General features: G+C 32.2%; 2 protein-coding genes across 2 annotated transcripts; both read left to right on the plus strand.

Moving 5' to 3' along the window:
• The first annotated feature begins 3000 nt into the window (after positions 1 to 3000).
• Positions 3001 to 5305, plus strand: LOC106690127 (spidroin-1). Its single transcript, XM_014435447.3, has 2 exons — positions 3001 to 3108; positions 3635 to 5305. The coding sequence occupies exons 1-2, from the start codon at positions 3048 to 3050 to the stop codon at positions 5197 to 5199; spliced, it is 1626 nt and encodes a 541-aa protein (XP_014290933.1). The 5' UTR covers positions 3001 to 3047; the 3' UTR covers positions 5200 to 5305.
• A 3743-nt stretch (positions 5306 to 9048) lies between these two features.
• LOC106690128 (uncharacterized) lies at positions 9049 to 15176 on the plus strand. Its single transcript, XM_014435450.3, has 2 exons — positions 9049 to 9135; positions 13545 to 15176. The coding sequence occupies exons 1-2, from the start codon at positions 9078 to 9080 to the stop codon at positions 14027 to 14029; spliced, it is 543 nt and encodes a 180-aa protein (XP_014290936.1). The 5' UTR covers positions 9049 to 9077; the 3' UTR covers positions 14030 to 15176.
• Positions 15177 to 19976: the final 4800 nt, after the last annotated feature.

A 19976-nucleotide genomic window follows, 5' to 3' on the forward strand; every position in this document is an offset into this window, starting at 1 on the left:
GGGAAATGAGCGTTTAATTTCCAATACAACCTACCTCTTCAAAAACAGAATGTCAATATAATTCTTCGAAAACTTGTCTCCACGTCCTGGTTTATTTTAAAACAAACCATACGCTGAAATTGTCCATGACGTGTCCGTCCTTATTCATTTAGTCATCACGGCTATATGTTTGATAATTAAAATGCAGACAACTCGGCAAAATCTAATTCTATAGTGTCAATATAGATGTATAAATAACACCGGGAGGCTTGACAATGTTTGATATAAGGTTGGCTAGTGGAAGAACTAATGATGGAAAAAATTTTGTACATTTTTTTACTTATGTATTTTTTTAAGGCTCAAATTCTCCAGTGAGGAGCTATGTACCTTCAGAGTAGGAATATGAAGATTCATTTCTCGTGGTTATCGGATAATTTATTACATATATATCTATATATCTAAAATATATTTGAAAATTTATATTTATCAGTAAATATATGTAATGAAAACCTTTTTTTTTTTGTAGGAAGATAGTCGTACGTGTGGCGTTTCAATAGAGGTACAAAATAGTAGAAAAACTATTCAACGTTAATCTACGTTTCGTTCCATTTTTCAGGACTTCGTCGGGGCTGATCAACCTAAAACAATGGTTGAGACTAGTTAAATCTTTTTTAATTAGGGCGAAACGTTGATTAACATTAAATAGTTTTCCTACTATTTTGTACCTCTATTGAAACGCCACACGGACGACTATCTTCCAACAAAACAAAAAATGTTTTCATTGCATATATTTACTGATAAATATAAATTTTCAAATATATTATAGGAACTGGAAAAGGAGTGGCACCCGGTACATCCGCTTATCGCTTCATCCGCCCTTACTAATTTACAATACATAATACAACTTTCACTTAGCATGGTACATATCCTCTCTACAACGTTTTGTGTGAATTAGGGGGCTTGTGTTGAAGTTATAGCTATTTTTGTATGTTTCGAAAACTATTCTAAAAATTATGAACAAACAATTTCTTTCCTTTGTTTTTCTTTCTAAGCCCCATGGTGATGTTGGGTTGATGTCATGATGGGAACAACGGTTTGAGAATAGCCTGTTTTTCTGAATTGGTAATGCATTTGAAGAGGGGGCTGAGGAAATTTGATCTTTTGAAAAAGGGTAGTAGTTTGTGACAGTCTGTCGGTGACGGGACTCAGCAGCGTTGTTGAGTCATTTGAGTATTCCTCAAGTCTAGACTTAGTCTGTTGATGTGGCTATACCATCTTTGTGGCAGTTCTGTCTGTGTCAGAGTCCTGTAGGTTCGTACAGTACTGGAGACTATAAAAAAATTTGATATGCCCCCTTGTGATATATTCAGCCACAGTCGGTAGGTCGAGTGTCGTGTGTATGTGGTCCATCTTTGCTATTTGTAATGAAGTATGTCTCACTTTGCGTCTGATCGATCAAACAGTTTTAATTTTTCTGTTGTAGTTTTATAAAATTCGTATTTTAGGATAAATCGAGTATCTATATTCCTACAATACTTGATATGGTCAACTATCACCTTCCACTATGAATCAACACACACCAAGATACAAATACTACTACTCTCCGCTACAGTACTCGCCTTCGACCAACAGTACAACCCTCATCACCATGCCACCTCAACTCCAGCCTTTAATTTATCACAAACTTAGCTAGCATTGCAGTAGCTAACATCTTCTCTTTGCACACATTACAATACCCACCCCACAAGGGGTGGCAGAACACTATGCAATCTACACAAACAACTAACTGATAGCAACGCATCTTCCTTCTTAAATGCAAATCTGCCTCAGTTTCCAATAAATCTATGTATTATAGATGAAATAATTTTCTCAGTCTTAAACCTGGATTTAGGTTGATCAGCACTGAGAAAGCCCTATGGCGAAAAGTTGGGTAACATTAGTTTTTCTACTAGTTTGTATCTTCATTGACAACCACCCGGAAAATCTTATAATCTACCTCATACGGTCAACTATTCTCATTAAAAAAAAAAAATTTTTTTAGCCTTAATCCTGTTGAATCTGGTAAATTTCGCCCATCCAGTTATTCCTAAAGTAGAGTAGTAGTTATTATTAAGTATCCTTCTTAAATAGAAAATTCAAATTAAAACTAGAAACAGCAATTCTTATTTTTAAAACAATTCTCATGCCATTGCTGATGTATGACTGTGAAGTCTGGGGAGCGGCATCCTTTACGAAAAGGAAAAAATTGCAATTTTTCAAAATAAAGTCGTAAGAATTGCAGTTTGTAAGAAACAGCCAGTCACATCGGATATTACAAATAGATACAATAGAGGATTACATCAAAAACAGGTTCATGAAGTTCCACTCACAGTTACCTACAGTTAAGGAGCAGTGACCTAAGACTTGGGAAACCCAACCACAACCCGAAGACTGAAGCCCAGGCTGCTGCAGGACAGGGTTCAGTTCTGTTAATCACTCTAAAATTGTATTTTATCTTATTTTTTTCTCTTCATCTTTTTCTTAAAATACTTTTTTTCCATAAGAAGTCAATTATTTATTTTATGAATCCATAAATGTCATAGTTTTTGTGATTAACTTAACTTTTATCTTTTATTATGAATTCTTATCTTAATTTTTGGTTTTATTTATAACATTGTATATAACTAGGGGTGTCTTTTGTATGAGAGTATACTCCTCTCTTCCTTCCGTATTATATTAACCATTTAAGGCCCACCTGGGGTTGGATCTGGTATTACATAAATAAAAAATAATTAAGTATCCAATATAATGTTTTTGTCAAATGTAGAGTTTGAAATCATCGATTTAAAAATAAGAAATTATAATAAAAATATATTTTGTTTAGGTCCAAAATCGGCAAGAAAGCTACTGAAATTCATCCCGAATTACGTGATTAGGCTGATCGTTAGCATTTGTTTACTTCTGGCTGCTGCTGAGCGTGATATGGAATATTGTCAATGTTCATGATTATGCATTGCTTTCTAAATTCATGACAAAGGAAAGACAAGTATAAAAGCATAGAGAAGGGTTAGAGGCGACAGTTGGCCAACATGAAGGGACTTCTTATCCTAATTGCGGCTCTTTTCCAAGTTTCGTTTGGTCAATCTCTTGGTAATGTTTGCTATGTGTTTTTCTAACCAATAGTACGATTAGCTCGTAAAGTTTCTTTGCTAATAGAAAGTAATATGAACTAAATAATATAGAATAATAAATTCTGGGAAATGAAGTAAAACGTATTAATAATATATTAGCCACTAAACACAGTAACAGAAAAATTTGGTGCGGTGCGCTGATTATACAACATTCACTTACCATACATCATTTATACCCTACATACGTTACTGAATTTTGTGTAAATTGGCGGTCACTATCGCAATTCCGTGGTTAAAAAGCTATGAATAATTTTTTTTTTTTTAATTTTAAGTAGCTATAGAAATTCGTATTTTAGTGATGAATAGTTTCATATATGAAGAATTTATTATTTTTTTAGATTTTCTCTAACAATGTGCAATCAAGTTATCACATTTCATATTAATTCCATAATATAAGATATGAAATTAATGAAGCCATTTATAATTTTGTTTACCTTGAATTATTTTATTATCTCCAGGAAACAATAAATGATTAATATTTCTAGGTGGCCAAGTGTCTGCAAAAAGTGATGCTGGCGCGAGCACAAAATTAGCTGGTTCAGGTGTTGGACTTAGTTTGGGCGGATCATCAAAAGGTGCATCACAGTTCGAAGCAAATGCAGAATCTCAGGCACAGGCAGGAGGTCGGTTTGGTGCTGTTGGTCAAACACAAGGATCAGCACAATCAGGAGTAGGTGGAGGTGCTTTCGGTGCAGCAGGTGCTCAAACTCAAGGATCAGCACAATCAGGTGGAAGTTCTTTTGGGGCAGGTGCTCAAACCCAAACTCAAGGATCAGCACAATCAGGGGTAGGTGGAGGTGCTTCCGGTCAAGCATTAGCTCAAAGTCAAGGACTATATGGAGGAGGAGTGCAATCTCAAACACTAGCCGCTGGACAATTTGGTGCTGGTGCGTCACCATCTTATTGGCCAGGACAAAGTCAAGCTGCCACTGGAGCTCAAGCCGGTGCAGGATCATATGGACAATCGCCCTGGGGTCAACAGCAATTCAGGGGACAAGCTGGAGCAGCTACCAGCCAAGCAGGAGTTCAAGGTCAAGGGCAATTTGGTGGAGCACAATCATACACACAAGCAGGCGGACAGTTTGGTGCTGGCACATCACCTTCTTACTACTGGCCAGGACAAAGTCAATCAGAGGCTGGAGCTCAGGCTGGCGCAGTATCTTACGGACAATCGCCCTGGGGACAACAACAACATAGAACACAAGGTGGTGCCAGTGCAGGCGGAGTAGCTGCCGGCCAAGCTGGAGTCCAAAGCCAAGGACAGTTCGGTACTGGTGGATCTTCTGGGAGACCTGGGCAAAGCCAAGCAGCCGCTGTAGCTCAGGCCGGTGCAGGATCTAACGGACAATCACCCTGGGGTCAACAACAATTCAGAGGACAAGCTGGAGCAGCTTCTAGCCAAGCAGGCACTCAAGGTCAAGGGCAATTTGGTGGAGCGCAATCTTATACCCAAGCAGGCACACAGTTCGGTGCAGGACTAGGTGGAGGAGCTGGAGGTCAAACCCAAGGACAGTTCGGGGCTGGTGGACAAAGCCAAGCTGCCGCTGGAGCACAAGTGGGTGCGGGATCTTACGGACAATCGCCCTGGGGTCAACAGCAATTCAGGGGACAAGCTGGAGCAGCTTCCAGCCAAGCAGGCACTCAAGGTCAAGGACAATTCGGTGGAGCACAATCTTACACACAGTTTGGCGGTAGACCTTCCTTTTCAGGTGCACAAAGTAATGCAAATGCTGGAGCTCAAGGAGGATTTGGCGGATTCGGAGGTTACTTGAATCTACCATCAGCCTACCGGCAAACACATGGAGGGCTTTCATTAAGTAAAAGTGAAACGCAACAAAGCCAATCTAACACCCAACTCCAAGCACAGCTTTTCGGTGGCTCGACATCATCAGGTTGGCCAGGTTACGGTAGTGCAGGAGCCCAAAGCCAAGGGGCAGCTTCTACAGGACTAAGCGGATCGGAAGGATATGGGTCTTCAGGAGCAGCTCAGGGTGAAGTTGAGGCCGAGGCTGGAGCTGAAGCTGGTGTAGGACTTGGAGCTCAACTTTAGATTTTTAAATTAATCCAAGAAAGCATTAAGTGATTCAATAAACACCACATACCATAAGAAGTTCCTTATCTTTTAAACTCGATGGAAAATAAACATTTTAATTATATATCTTTTCTCCTTTACTTCTTTACTAAATGAATCTGGTATGATATGGTATATATTGGAAACTATTTTTATAGTGCTAAAACTGAGCATACATACGTAAATAGATAAACAATTAGACTACGGATTCTATTTTTTATTAAATAAACTTATATTAGAGATAATGTGATAACATGATAAGCTTAAAAGGCGCAGTAATGATCCATTCATTCATTGATTATGTTTATCGATTTATATTGATATAATGATAATTTATCAGAACTATGTGAAAACCTTTGATATGTTTCAATATACCACTGCCTCGTGGTGAAGTTAGAAACTAAAAACCGTAATAAAAATTTACATAAGAGAATTGTTTTACTAAATTCCATGTTAGTCTATTCCATAGGCACCAGTTCCGAAAGAGAGGAGGTGAGATACTTCTTGCCACCTCAATATATTAATTATGAATGAATGCATGAATGAATACAAATAGTTTGTTATTCTGGGACTAAGTCCCTTTAGAACGATTGTGATGTAAAATAGTTTATTGGCCAAAAACATCATGGATGCTCTCAATTATGACTTATATTATATTTGCATACTATGTAATGAAAAGGTCACAGCTTGCGCCGTCCGTAGCTCAGTTGGTTAGGCCTAGGTCTATCGTTTTAAGATCTGCCGGCGGCACCGGTTCGAATCCGGCCTGGGAACGTTGACTTTTTTCATTAAGTAGCGGTCCACAAAATGAAAAACATGACCCCCCACTATTTATTAATTAATTAATTAGTAACCAACGTTTCATCCCACTTTACAGGGCTTCATTGGCTAAATGAAAACAAAATACAAACTTATGAGTACTTGGACTGAAAGACTTGAAGAAAAAGGAAAAGAGAGAACAGAATTAAGCCGTACCCTTACCAAAAAGATACTGCTTTATTATCTCTGTGATGCTACTTATAGACATTATTGAGGTTTATTTACATGGGGAGTTAGGATTAGTGTTTTATACAGGTCTTGTCCAACAATGACTTTATATATATATACAAATAATAATTTCGTAATATATTATATTAAGATATAAAATGTGTTCGTTTTCTTCATTAGTTACTAGGTACGGACAGTATATAGGCTGATGGAATCTATAGCTTTATCTGGATTTCAGATGAAATGTAAATAATCTTCTTATTTTACGATAGGAGTACGCAAGTAATGATATTTTTTTTTATAATTTATTTATTGTTATTTACAACTGTAAAAATATATAAAACATGATACAAATATTTGGATAATCTACTCATTGATAGAACTCCAATAAGATATCTAGAGGGGAAGATGTCGAGGCCATCTTCTTTTCATACGCCTTGGAGGATTATTAGGTAAAGAAGGAGAAGCCAGGTCAGAAACAAGTTGGTTTGGGTGATTGTGAAGTTTCAGAAATAAATCGTATTAACTTTTTTTTGTTCGTTTAAGTGCGAATGGTCGTAAGTTAAGGTGGTTGTACTTCAAGAACTATTATTTATGTTTAGAAAATTGACTTCATGGAATATTTTTGCTCTAAAACATATTTACATTACTTTGTCTTGAAATAATTAAGGTTGAATTTCGCACTGAAGTTAGGAAGATCATAAACATTTATGGATCCTGTACTTCCATAGTTTAAGGTGCAAACAAGAAGTAAAAATAAATTTCTGGCGGCAGTGGGGGTTTAGTTAGCTAATTTATTTTGAGGAATCTATATCTCACGAACTATAAAACGTACAGATTATTAGCAGTCAAATTAAAGCTAGTTTAATGGACTATAAAGAAGTTTATGACCTTTACCGTCGTAAGAATAGAATTTTTCACGATATTTGCTAAAATAAATTGATTTATAGTTGTTCGGACAAATTTTCATTTGCCGAATTTATATTCATATGTGAATATCATAAAAACTACTATCCCTTCGAAGATAAGTGTCATAAACTACTTTATAGTAAGTTAAATTTCCTTTATTTAGAGTGTTGGCAGACATATGTGCGTCTAATAGATGTAAGGATATATTTTTTTTTAAAAATCCAACATTTTATACGAAGAACTATAAATTAACATTTTGTGAGTTTATTTTGTCAAATATCATAAAAACTACTACTCCTACAAAGATAAACATAATTATCTATTTTGTAGTAAATTTAACTAGCTTTAATTTGAGCGCTGGCAAACATCTGTACGTCCTATGGTTTCTGAAATGAAGTTTTTCATAAATCAAAGTTATTGTCCGAAGACGTATAAATCAATTTATTTTAGCAAATACCATGAAATATACTATTCCTACGAAGGTAAAGGTCATAAACTTCTTTATAGTCCATTAAACTAGCTTTAGTTTGAGTGCTAATAGATATCTGTATGTTTCATAGTTCCTGAGATATAGATTCCTCAAAATACGTTAGCTACTAATTTTACAGAAGATTTTTAAGAAATTTTGCTTTTTAAATAGCTATATCTCAAGAACTATTGGACGTAAATAGCTCTTTTACGGCTAATATTTAAGAAAATGTACTCTTCTTTAAATAATGTTCTATTAGATTGTCTTGTGTTGTTGGTAGTTTTTAAGATATAGAGCTCCGAATGAAAAATTAATGTTTTTTAAGGTTTCGAAACAACCACCATTTTTTTCCCCCAACCTATATTTGGCAGACTCATGAATTTTGACTAGTAATTATACATAGTTTTCATTAAAGTAATAAAAAATTGGGGTGAGATAACTGCCTTTTTTCTTCTCTTGGGCTCTTGTACAAACTATTGCCTCGTTTAAATCCCCTCTATTCAACTACCTTTTACTTCACCAATCTAATCCAATACAACAGTACAGATTATTTGTTACTACCTTTTTGTTTTTTCACTAATTACATAAATTTAGACAACCAGTTTTTTTCTATCTAAAATTGTTTATATAGAATTTTAATATAAGTTTTATTTAAGTGCGGCCTCACTGTTTTTGGCCAATATACTTATTATAAAATTAAAATCATCTTATAATTGTTCTAAAGGGACTTAGTCCCAGAATAATAAACTATTTTTCATTTCATTAAAATAATAAATATGTACAAATTTTAGAAATTCAAATTGATTACTACTATTAAAATTGAACATATTGTATTGAATTCTACAGCTTTTAGTTAGACTGTTAATTTTTTTTTTAACAGTCTGTTTTCCAGAGACTCGAAATCGAGATCTCTGACTGTCGCAGTTAAGCGAGTGAGATCCGTTGTTTTCGTCTTCGATATGTTGCAATACGGTCGTTATACTGTACTACGATGTCCCATTGTGGCCTGAGAGGTAAATGCAGTAACCATGAGTAAGTGATCGAGCTCACGTCAACTCTGTTTAATGTTACTAATGACGGTGAGAACTGACTGGGGAAATTTAGTCTAAGTTTTCAGCATTAAGGAGTTATATCTGTATTGTATAAGGACTTAATTCTCATATTCTGTTCCATACAACAAATAAACTAATAAATAATATTTTTATACAGACACACTTAAATATATCGTAAATATTTATGAGTATATACTGTTTATATACATACATACATATATACAATTCGTATTGGAGCATTTTAGAGATAACATGATTTAAAAGTGTCAGTTATCTTGAAGCTACTGAGAAGTTCCGCTTAGTGTTTATTTCTAGATATTGAACAAAGAACGTGTAATAGAATATTTTCAAAGAGGTTCTTCGTGATTATGCATTATAAAAGAATAAAGTCACCTGTGTATATAAGAAGATGCAAATGTGAAGGTTGACAGTTCACCGAGATGAAGCACACATTGGTCTTTCTAATTACGGCTATTATTCAAGACTTTTATCACTATGGTAATCGATTCAATTAATCCCGAAATAATTTTATATTAATAAGCGATTCTACTATAATTCTATCTTTTATTCAACTTACTAAGGGTATATATTGAGGCCCGTAATATTTAAGTTTTCTAAATTAGTTCTAATTCAAATTTAAATTACATTCCCATCAACTATATTTAGTGTTAAATTGATCTAAAATTAAAAGTTTTAAAAATTAATGAACTTATAACAAAATAGGGTGATTTGAATATTATTAATAATCTGGGTAGAATAGTCAGCAAAAAGTAGAAAGAATAGCCTGCGTCCATTAGGCGTCCTTTCTGTTCCAATCTGACAGCCCTGCTAATGGTGCGAAAAGTTGGTTAACAATAAATAGTTTTCTTCTACTATGTTGATACCTTTATTAACAGCCATTCGGACTATCTTCCTATAATTTTATATTTGACCTTTGTTTATTATTGCTAGCAATGAGAACTAATTATTTTTTTTCAAATAAACAAAAATAAAGATACTTTGGAGGAAGTTTTTTTGAAAATTCGGCATTAAAGCCCCCTTAGACTATTTCAATGAGGATTAATCCTATCTGATATTAAAGATAATAAACATAATTTCTCAATGATTCACCGAGTTTAATCAATATCGTTGTAGTTGTTTTGTGGTAAATCGAAAAAAAGTGAAAAATCGATTCCATTAAGGGGCACTTCAGACCAGTCGATTTAAGCGAAAAAGTTGCTATCTCATCCCAAGTATGTATATATATGTATATATATATATATATATCTGCTATATCCGCTTTAAATATGCTATTTAAGTTTCGTAAAACTTTTCATTTTTTAACTAGATCGACCACATACACACAGACTTGGTTATTTGGATTCAAAACGTGTATTTCTGTCGAAAACTGCAATACAATAATAACTTGTTTTTTTTTAATTGTTTATATACTTAGTCTTTTAAGAAAAAAAAAATGTAGATCACCAAGATCACTAAAACCTAAATAATAATTTTTTTTTTAGTTACTCTTATCTATATATGGATTATACAGTAAGGGAGAGTATTGCGGTGATGTAAAATTTTGATTTGGTTTTTCAACGAAATACACGATTTTAAGTCCCATGAATCCAAATAACCAAGTCTCTGGGATGTGACAACATTTTTTCGAAAAAATAAACCGACCCAAGGTGCCACTGTATAGAATTGATTTTTTATATGTTTTTTTCTGAAATATAGGGGAGAGGGGAAGATATCTACAGGGTACCACTCAATCCCAACATCATGGTCAAGTTTTCATTTCGTGAGGCCGCTACACATACAACATAAAAAAAAACATTTTTTGTTCATAACTTTTGTCTTCGACGGTCTTTGAATTTTTTCGTTTATCACAAAAATAAAGATAACTTCACCAGGATTCCACGAATCTACGCAAAACATGGGGACTTCTGTAGCCAATTTTTTTTTTTTTATTTCTTTGTATGGCTACTGTCCCTAAAAGAAAAATTGTTGATTCAAGATATACATGGATGAATACATACATACATACAGTGGGTTCCACACTTTTTTATCCTCCCACCCCCTTTTCAGGAAAAATATTACATAGCGCCCCCAGGTAATTATTTTTCTAAATTTTAATAGCAATGAATAGGGAATATATATGCATTAATGTTTCTACCTTTTTCGAAAAATATTGCAAAGAAAAGTGTAAATTAGAAACATTGAACTTTGAAACTATTAAATTATTCATTGTAATCATAATAGCAGATAATACAAAAAAATTAAAACATTCGAAATCATCTTAATGAGAAGGATCAACTTGGTGTGCTGCTACCAATTTAGTAATCTTTGGCTCTATTTTCGTTAGCATATTATGGTATATTATTGACCGTGACAACTTATAGTTATTTATCGCCCCCAAATGCACCTGTGGCCATCACGGCCCCCTGAATCGTTGCAGCGCCCACCAAGGGGTGGTAGCGCCCACTTTGGGAACCACTGGTCTACACTTTTAGGAGTTTCAGGAAGTATTTTAATCTTTGTTGTGTGGGTTTACAGAAGTTTAAAATTTATTGAGGCACACATTACTTATGAAATTAACTATGAAACTTAACCTAACAATGTGTCTATTCACGTAGTTGGTTGCCAATGCACTGGAGGGAGTTTTTTTAAAAATAATTTTGTATAATGAGGAGAAGATGGTAGTGCAGACAGTGAAGAATACAAATAAGCAAAAACTTATTTATTAATACCAACGCTTCAGCCTGAATTTCAGGCCTAGAACAAAAACAAGTTAACAACCATAATGAATAAGTGGAATTACAGAAGGATTAGAAAATAACTTAACATTATAGATACATAAATAGTGTTAAAGATATGTACAGTCTAAGAATTATAAGATAAAGGCTGTATGAGAAAAGTAATATTAAAATTAAGTAAGAGGAAAGAACAAGTAATAAAATACATATGAAAAGTCAGTTAATAAATTTATGTACAAAATGAAAATTTAAAATTAAGTAACGAAAAAAGTGGAAAATAAAAAAATACATGTAGGTAATTAAATATGTAAGTAAAATAACAGGATAAAAGAGATAAAATATGAAGGAATTATAGTTATATATATATAAGTTACGGTGTGAGTCAGCTGACTGAGAGGATCAGCTGATCGTATGTATATATAGAGATGTACTGAACCCAATAAAGCTAATACCAAAGGTAGTAAAAGGCAATACCCAATACGATTTATTCCTTTTTCACATAATAAAGCGTTCACTAATTAATTGTTTTTTCTGTTTTAGAGGGATCGGAAAAACAAATAAATAAAGCCTGTATTTTACAGCAGTTCAAGCGTGTTAGATCTTATTCCTTCTTCTCTTTTTTTGACATTTTGCTTTCGCCTATGCTTAAGTTTATATATATAAGATATGTGATATATATATATATATATATATACATACAAGGGTTCTGATCTCAAAAAAACAAAACAAAAGGAACGAGAAAATACCCTCACGGTTGCTGATAATAGACTACTTTATTCTGTTCAGTAATCCTATATTTATACATTCTAGAGCTGTTGACAGAGGGAATTAGGTATTAAGATTTATATTACACAGTCTGTAAATATAACTCCCCTCTGCCAGTTTACGAACTGTTTCACTCAAACCGCGGTGGTTAGTATTCCCCTGGTGATAAGCGAGGGTGACCTCTTTTTGTCTTTCTTCGTCTCGTGTGGTTTCCCATGTTGAAGTTGTCGAGGTTCAGCACAGGCGCTCTTATGAAGCTATTAGCCATAATTCAGAAGGTCGACCAAAAACAATAGAGAAAAAAATAAAAGAGAAAAAAAATAATACTAACGAAAAAGTTTCTACTAATTAATGAAAAAAGATTAGACTGGAAAAAAAGCTTCTTCTTGTGATTAAAATTGATTCGGTAATCCGTGATCCCGGGTTTCGGCACCAGATACGTGATAGCGGGTTCTGATCTCAAAAAAAAGGGAAAAGGAACGAGAAAATACACTAGTGGTTGCTGATAATAGACTACTTTATTCTGTTCAGTAATCCTATATTTATTCATTCTAGAGTTGTTGACAGAGGGAGTTAGGTATTAAGATTTATATTACACAGTCTGTAAATATAACTTATATATATAGGAATTATAAAATAGGAAGAAATATATAATCCAAAAGAAATAAGCAAATATGAATATTTTAATTTATTAATAATTCTTTAAAATTAAAGTTATGGAAAAAATGAGAAAGAAAATGTATGGAATATATTGCAAAATCTTAAAAAGTTAAATATATATGATATGGAGCATTTTTTCTTTTTTTTTTTTGTTCATCTTAGCTCCATGGATGCGTGAGGATGAAGTTGTGATGAAAACGGGTTGAAGTTAGCCAATTTTTTTGCATTCTGGTATTGCATTTTAAGAGGGGGCTGAGGAAATTTGATTATTTGGGAAGGGGTTGTCTGTATTTTGTTTCAGCATGTTGGTGATGGGACTCACCAGGTATGTCCATTCAAATAATTTAGTTATTTGAACACGGTCGAGTCTGAGTCTGTTCGTGTGTGCCTGCCATCTTTGTGGCCGTCCTGTCGGTGTCAGTGTCCTGAATAATGGGTTCGTACAGTAATGAAGGCTGTCAAAAAATATGATGTGCCTCCTCAATATAAATGCCACAGTTGGTATTTCGAATGTCGTATGTACTAGTATCCACTCTCATGTGTATATGGAGCATTTTATTAGATTTTTAATTGATTTAATGGATCCACCACGAATTTATCTCGGAAATGTAAACACTTATAAACTAATTCTTTGTTTGATAATATACTTAGATCTAAGCAAAGTAAAGTTTAAATTTATTTTAAGTAATTGTTTTTAAATTAGTTCTATTAAAATATTGTGATTAACAAACAGCCTTATATTTCTAGGTGTTCTTGCTTCCCCGACATCAACAGCACTATTATCTTCAGCTGAAGATAATAGTGACTCGGAAATCGATGAAGACTCTGTTGGCAAACCCAGCGTGAGAAGTGGAATATTCACAACCAGTTTTTCTTCCTCCTCCGGGCCTGGTGGTTGGACATCTATCTTTTCTGGCCCTGAAACTGGCGGTAAAGTTATATCGTTCAGCTCTCCATCCTTCAGTTCCCAAGGAACAGTCCAAATAAGCAAAAGTGAATCAAGTTCCAATGGAAATAAACAAATCCAAACGGTCAAACAAATTATAACTTTGCCTTCTGATTCTGATGATTTTTCTGCCCAGACAGGAGGCTTCGTTTCAGAAGAAGATGAAGAAACAATTCCTTCTTATTCCGTATCAAAAAGTAGTGGTGGAGTTCAGACAAGACTACTTGGAGGGTCGTCAGGTTCCAGATCTGGTCTTCTGGGGCTCGGACTTTTGGGAATCTTGTAACTTTATATCTCCAGCAGAATTCCATAAACTAAATTCAATAATTCATAAGTTATATTCCAGAAGAATATAATGAATGATTAGAGTGACAATATGATATCTTTATATATACCTAATCATACGGTTATAGTTGCTGCAGTTAAATTTCTTGACTTTATCAAGATAGCTGGATGTTTACTCGTATTTGAGTAAGGAACTGTATCCAGCCTCTGCATTTCGTCGATTAAGTTGTGGTACTTCTAAAGTCCGAAAAAATCATTATGGTTCTTAAAAAATTTAGAGTTATCATTCTATAGACATTTTTAAAGGCATTGCGAAACCTGAGAAAAGTAAACAGGTGTCTTAGAAAACTATGACAAATTGTATCTAAAAGGGTACAGGTTGCGTGCGTAAATATATTTCCGTCAAAAACTAATTTGAAATATTGCACGATCGCGACACTTCCCTTCTAATGCATCTAATGCAGAGTGTGCATTAATTTCACAAAATTTTACAGTTGCAGCAATATTGTGCTTCCTTTTGTTTGTGCTTTTAATTCCTTGATTACAAACAAACGACGCACATACTTTACATAACTAAGCTATAATTTGTGCAATTAAAATTAATATATTGATTTCCTTTTAATTCAATGTGTAATATGTTTATGTAAAAAAAAAAAATGATTGAAGAAATGAAAATTTTTATTTGGACAAACAGATTTTATTTATTTAGTAATTAATATATAAAAGCTGTTGTTGATTTACTTGGTGATAAAAGAGATCACAGTTTAAGCTACAATTTACCAACTCATCCTCTTCAAACAATAAAAATTATCTTGAACTTTTATTTATTTTTCATCGATTGGCTCAATTTTAGCATTAATATGCCCTAGGCCAGCTCAACATTTTCCAATTGCGTCTCTATTCCTTCCATAAGTAACTAGAAAACCCAATAACTAAGAATCCTGTACTAAGCCAACTCTAGATTAAAGCTTCATTCTCCGATCTGGGTGTTCACCATCTTACTTCACATAATGAATATTCAACAATCTGGACAATGGAAAATTAAACTGAATTAAATTACTGAAGACAGACCAGAAATACAAACTAAGTGTATTATAATTATTGTAAGAAGTAGTAAAGCACACTATAAATAAATTTAAAAAATAAAATTCATTTTTATTTCCCTGATATCATTCAATATATATACTTATAATCTGGAGGAGTTCCCTATCAGACAAGTTGAGAGGACCTTTAAAATAACAGTGAGATACCTTTTTCTCGGAAGGCCTATATCAATGTAGGTATAACTGCTGTTATTTGTCTCTTTGTTACTTGCACAAAAACTAAAATTAAAAAACTTAACAACTTCCTTCAAAACAGAAGACATTTTATGCTGAGTGTTCTTAACACTAAATTGAGTAGACATCTAATATGCAATTAAAGATTATTTACTTCCATTAGGACAAAATATTTTTTCTGGGTCACCTTAATAAAATAATTTCATTAAAAAAATAAATAAATAATAAAATCTTACCTTATTTTATAAATATATTATAAAACAGTCTAATAATATTTTATAACTCTTTAACATATTTGATGAATCAATTTTCGAACAGCCAACCTTGTGTGGTATTAGTATACCCTTTCACTCATATGTTGTGATTTCTGGTGAGGTATTAATTTACCCATAAACCAAAAGAACATATGTCAAAAATATTTACAATATTATTATATCAACAACTGTGAACATATATCTCAAAGGATTAATTTCAAATTATAATTAGAAAACTAAGATAAGTTGACAAAGATATAATTTTCAGAAAACACTATTGAATTATACAAAAAAAATATATTTACCAAACCCAAAATCAGTCATAAGTGATTTTTGACATGTAATTTTCATATTAATTGTAAATATTATATTACCTTGTATAAGTATAATATAATATATTATAAATATATAATATTATATAAATATTACTTGGACTTGCCAATTTTATCAGTTATAATAAATATAAATTTAACTTAAATAGGAATATTATATTCTTTAAATATTACAAAACATCATAGGATATTTGACACCGTACCATGTAATTTGACACTAATTTTGCATTATATTGAATTTTTATTACTTTTTTTATAACTCATAGGCCACAAGGTTGTGTTAAAGTAAGCTACTGAAGAAGGATTTATGGAATATTCCAAGGTTTCAGGTATAGTGCATACAGTACATTACTGGAGAGTATATTAATTTCCTGCAATAATATGAACCAACCATATTCACCCACTATAATTTATTTATTTTCTATTACCTAGGACGGTTATATTAAAGTTTATCTTTTATGAATTATATTAGTATACTGAATATGCACTATTTTTTTTTTTTTTTTTGTATTCTTTTATCAAATTAAAGTTTTATATATTGGATTTAATTTTTAAAAGAATTTATAATAGCTTAATTAAAGAATTATAATTTTAGGAATTACTGGTGAATACACTTTCTTTCAATCCACTATTAGTAGTATAAATATTCATATTTTATTTTTTTTTTTTTTAGGTTTAAAATTTATATCTATTTGTTTTATAATTATTATTTCATTATTGATTGGGAAGATATTACTTTAAATTCTGCTTGTTCATCAGTATCTGTATATTTGGATTGGATATTTTTTTTATGGGATTGGTGCTATAAATTTCTTCTATGGTTATTTACCACAGATTCTCTTATACTGGGTGTTTCAGGGTTAACTGTCTTATCTGAAACTATGAATTAATGATCTCAAAATAAGAAAAAAAATCTCTTTGAATATCTGTCTGTAAACACTTTGATTAGGAAATATTCAGGTTTAAAGATTTTTATTTTTATGAATAGTTTATATTATAAATAATAAATTAATATGTGTTACAACTACTTTATTAATGAACTGAAAATATTATATCAAATGATTTTCGAATTGTTTACGTTGAGCATTAAGACAGGTTTAATTGAATGCTACCGGGAACGATAAAATTCAGGGATCTTAGATCTGGATTACATGGCAACAACACCTATTCAGTGCTCTTCGGTCACTGTAACTTTGGAAGAAAGGTTGCCGGTTATGCCTAGCCTGTCTTAGTGCTCAAGGTTAATAAAATTATTATATTAAGAATTACCAACTTGTCAGGTTTGATTTTAAGCGAGTCTCATCACCCATATGATACTGCTGACACACTATTTTTTAACAAACATTGAGTATCAAGATATATTTTGTAAATTAGTCTACTGTTTCAGCAATAAAGACCGCTAAATTAATGAAACATTGGGATATCTTGGAGAAAAAAACAAAACAAGTATCATATGTAACATTTAATTGTATATTATACAAACTTATAAATTCAAAAATAATAATAAAATAAGTTTATTTAGAGAAATTCAACTTTAATTTTTGAATGATGCTTTTTGTTTAAAAAGAAACTTTGATCATTATTATGAAAAAAAGTTTAATTAAAAAAAAAGAACTATACTTAAATCAATGATTCATTTTGCACAATTTGTTGATTAGTTAAAAGCTATTATTCCTTAATTTTTCATTGAAAAGGATTATTACTTTCAATATGCATTGTTTTTGTTATTGTAATAGCTTAATTTATTTGATCTTTTTCCTATATAGTAATTTAAATAATGGGCCACTTTATACACAATCATTGGTGTTGTAAAAAACAGTGAACTTAACAAAGTTCAGAAGACTATATTTAGTACTCTACCTGGACTGCAAAATTGTTTTTGGAAGAGAAACATGTGTTCACATTGTTGAGAATCTGGAACATGTATAATTTATCTCACATAGTTAAACTAGTTAATATCAATGATCAGTATAAAATGCCCATTAAAAAAAAAAAATTGAAAATATCAAATTTGTTTTGTTTGCCCTTTTTTACATAACATTGATGACATACTTATTGTATAATATAAGTGTTTTTTAAATAACAGCCTATAATTAAAATAATATAAAACATGTAATCGTAAAATTACAAAAAAATTAAATTACACAAAGAACCAATAAAATATAACAGGTTATATTAAGCATATTTTTAATTTTATTTTTGAAACATATAAATTGAGGCATTCAGTCGTAAAACATGGTAGCTGACATTTTTGCAAATTGAAGATTTCGTTGATATCTGATCCCTTAAAGTTTATTTCACAGATTTTTAAAAGAATGTGCAGGAATTTTTTTTAAGCAATGATATTGGCATTAAGTAACAGTAAGTTATAATTTGTTCAGGTTAAACATGGTAAATGACAAACATAGCCACCCAACACAATCTGTTTTTAAATGATAAGAAAATTAAATACAATATTTTCAATCAGTAATAGTTTTGAAAAGAGCTCTTTTTGGTGACAGGACCAATATTTCATGTATGAGCGCAAAACAAATCAGATCAAAATTACTCTTAAAAAAAAAAAACAAGAAAAGATGTTTGTACTTCTAGATCTGTTTTGAAGTAAAACATGGTATCTATTGTAATTACCAAGTTTTACAACCTCTTTGTCATTTAAGCTACTTAACTTTAAACTAAGTAAATTTTTAACTTTTTATTCTCCAGCTATGGGTTAAATATATGGTAAATGGACTAGGTAAAACATATACACAATACATAACTCGAAATCAACTTACAAATGTTCCGTTACATTCTGCAAAATATAAATTTATGTTAAAGTGAAAGTGGTATTTACTGCAGTTACCGTGTTTTACATCCACTTAGTCAAATCACTGAGGTTGTTTTCTATAACCACATTATATATCAGTTCATTAGGGTAGTCCAAGAAACTTTTTAAATAATGCATTTAACAAATAAATTTAAGGGTTATTTCATGAAATACTGATTATTTGATGAAATAATCTCAATCAAACTACTGCGTATATTAATTTCTTGAAGTAATTATTTCACCAGCAAAAGCAAGATATTACAAGTGTATATATGTATATATATATGTATATACATGAGGTAGGTAGGAATGTCATGCTCCATATCTACAAGTCTGTATACTTGCTGATACTCTTGTATAGAGCTGAAAGCTGGATATTGACGGACCAGCAGGAGAGTAGAGTCACTGCTACAGAAATGAAGTTTCTGCGAAGAACGGTGGGGAAGACGAGGAGAGATCATATCCTAAATGAGAGGGTACAACAGGAACTGGAGATTGCCTCAGTGAAGGAGGTTCTGCAGACACAGCAGTTGAAATGATTTGGCTACGTCATTAGAATGGAGCAACATAGGGACCCCCTAAAGACATGGGAGTACATACCACATGACAGAAGGCCTCGTGGATGACCAAAGATGTTCTACCTCGTGTATGTCGACAGGCTTTGCAGAACAAGAGGAAAGGATCTTCGTCGGGCCAGGAACCTAGCTTGATATTAGAGAATGGTCGAGTCTGTGGCTGAACGCTTCCCTAAACTGATTAGGCAGTATGGGGAGAAGCAAAATAAGAAGAAGACGTAATTATTTTGAGAAATAATCATTCATTGAAATAAAGCAATATATATTTCAGAAATAATACTTAAAGTTCACTAATATTGGAGATAAAGTATATTATCGGAGCTAGTTTACAATCATTGCATTAACTGTTTTAGACCCTGCCATAGACTCATGACTGTCATGATAGTTAGTATCTACAGTCGTGACACCATTGTTGTACTAGATCTTGTGTACATATAGCAGTGAAGCTAGTGTCACGTTAAAACATGTTTACAAGGTAAAAAATTTTCAAACCTGACTAAATTTCATAAACCATGTTTTATAACCAAACAAGTGCTTAAATTATTGTGAAACATAACAAGGTAACTCATACTTGGATGAAAAACATGGGTTCTGCAAGTACTTCTCTTCTATTAATTGTTCTTAAATTCACAAAAAAAATGTTATGAATAGCAGCTATTGAAAGTTTTATTTCTGGATACAGTTAAAATAATTTTATATATATA

Source organism: Halyomorpha halys, unplaced genomic scaffold (assembly GCF_000696795.3).
Source record: "Halyomorpha halys isolate HHAL.00 unplaced genomic scaffold, Hhal_1.1 Scaffold1583.1, whole genome shotgun sequence".
Taxonomy (NCBI): Eukaryota; Metazoa; Arthropoda; class Insecta; order Hemiptera; family Pentatomidae; genus Halyomorpha; species Halyomorpha halys.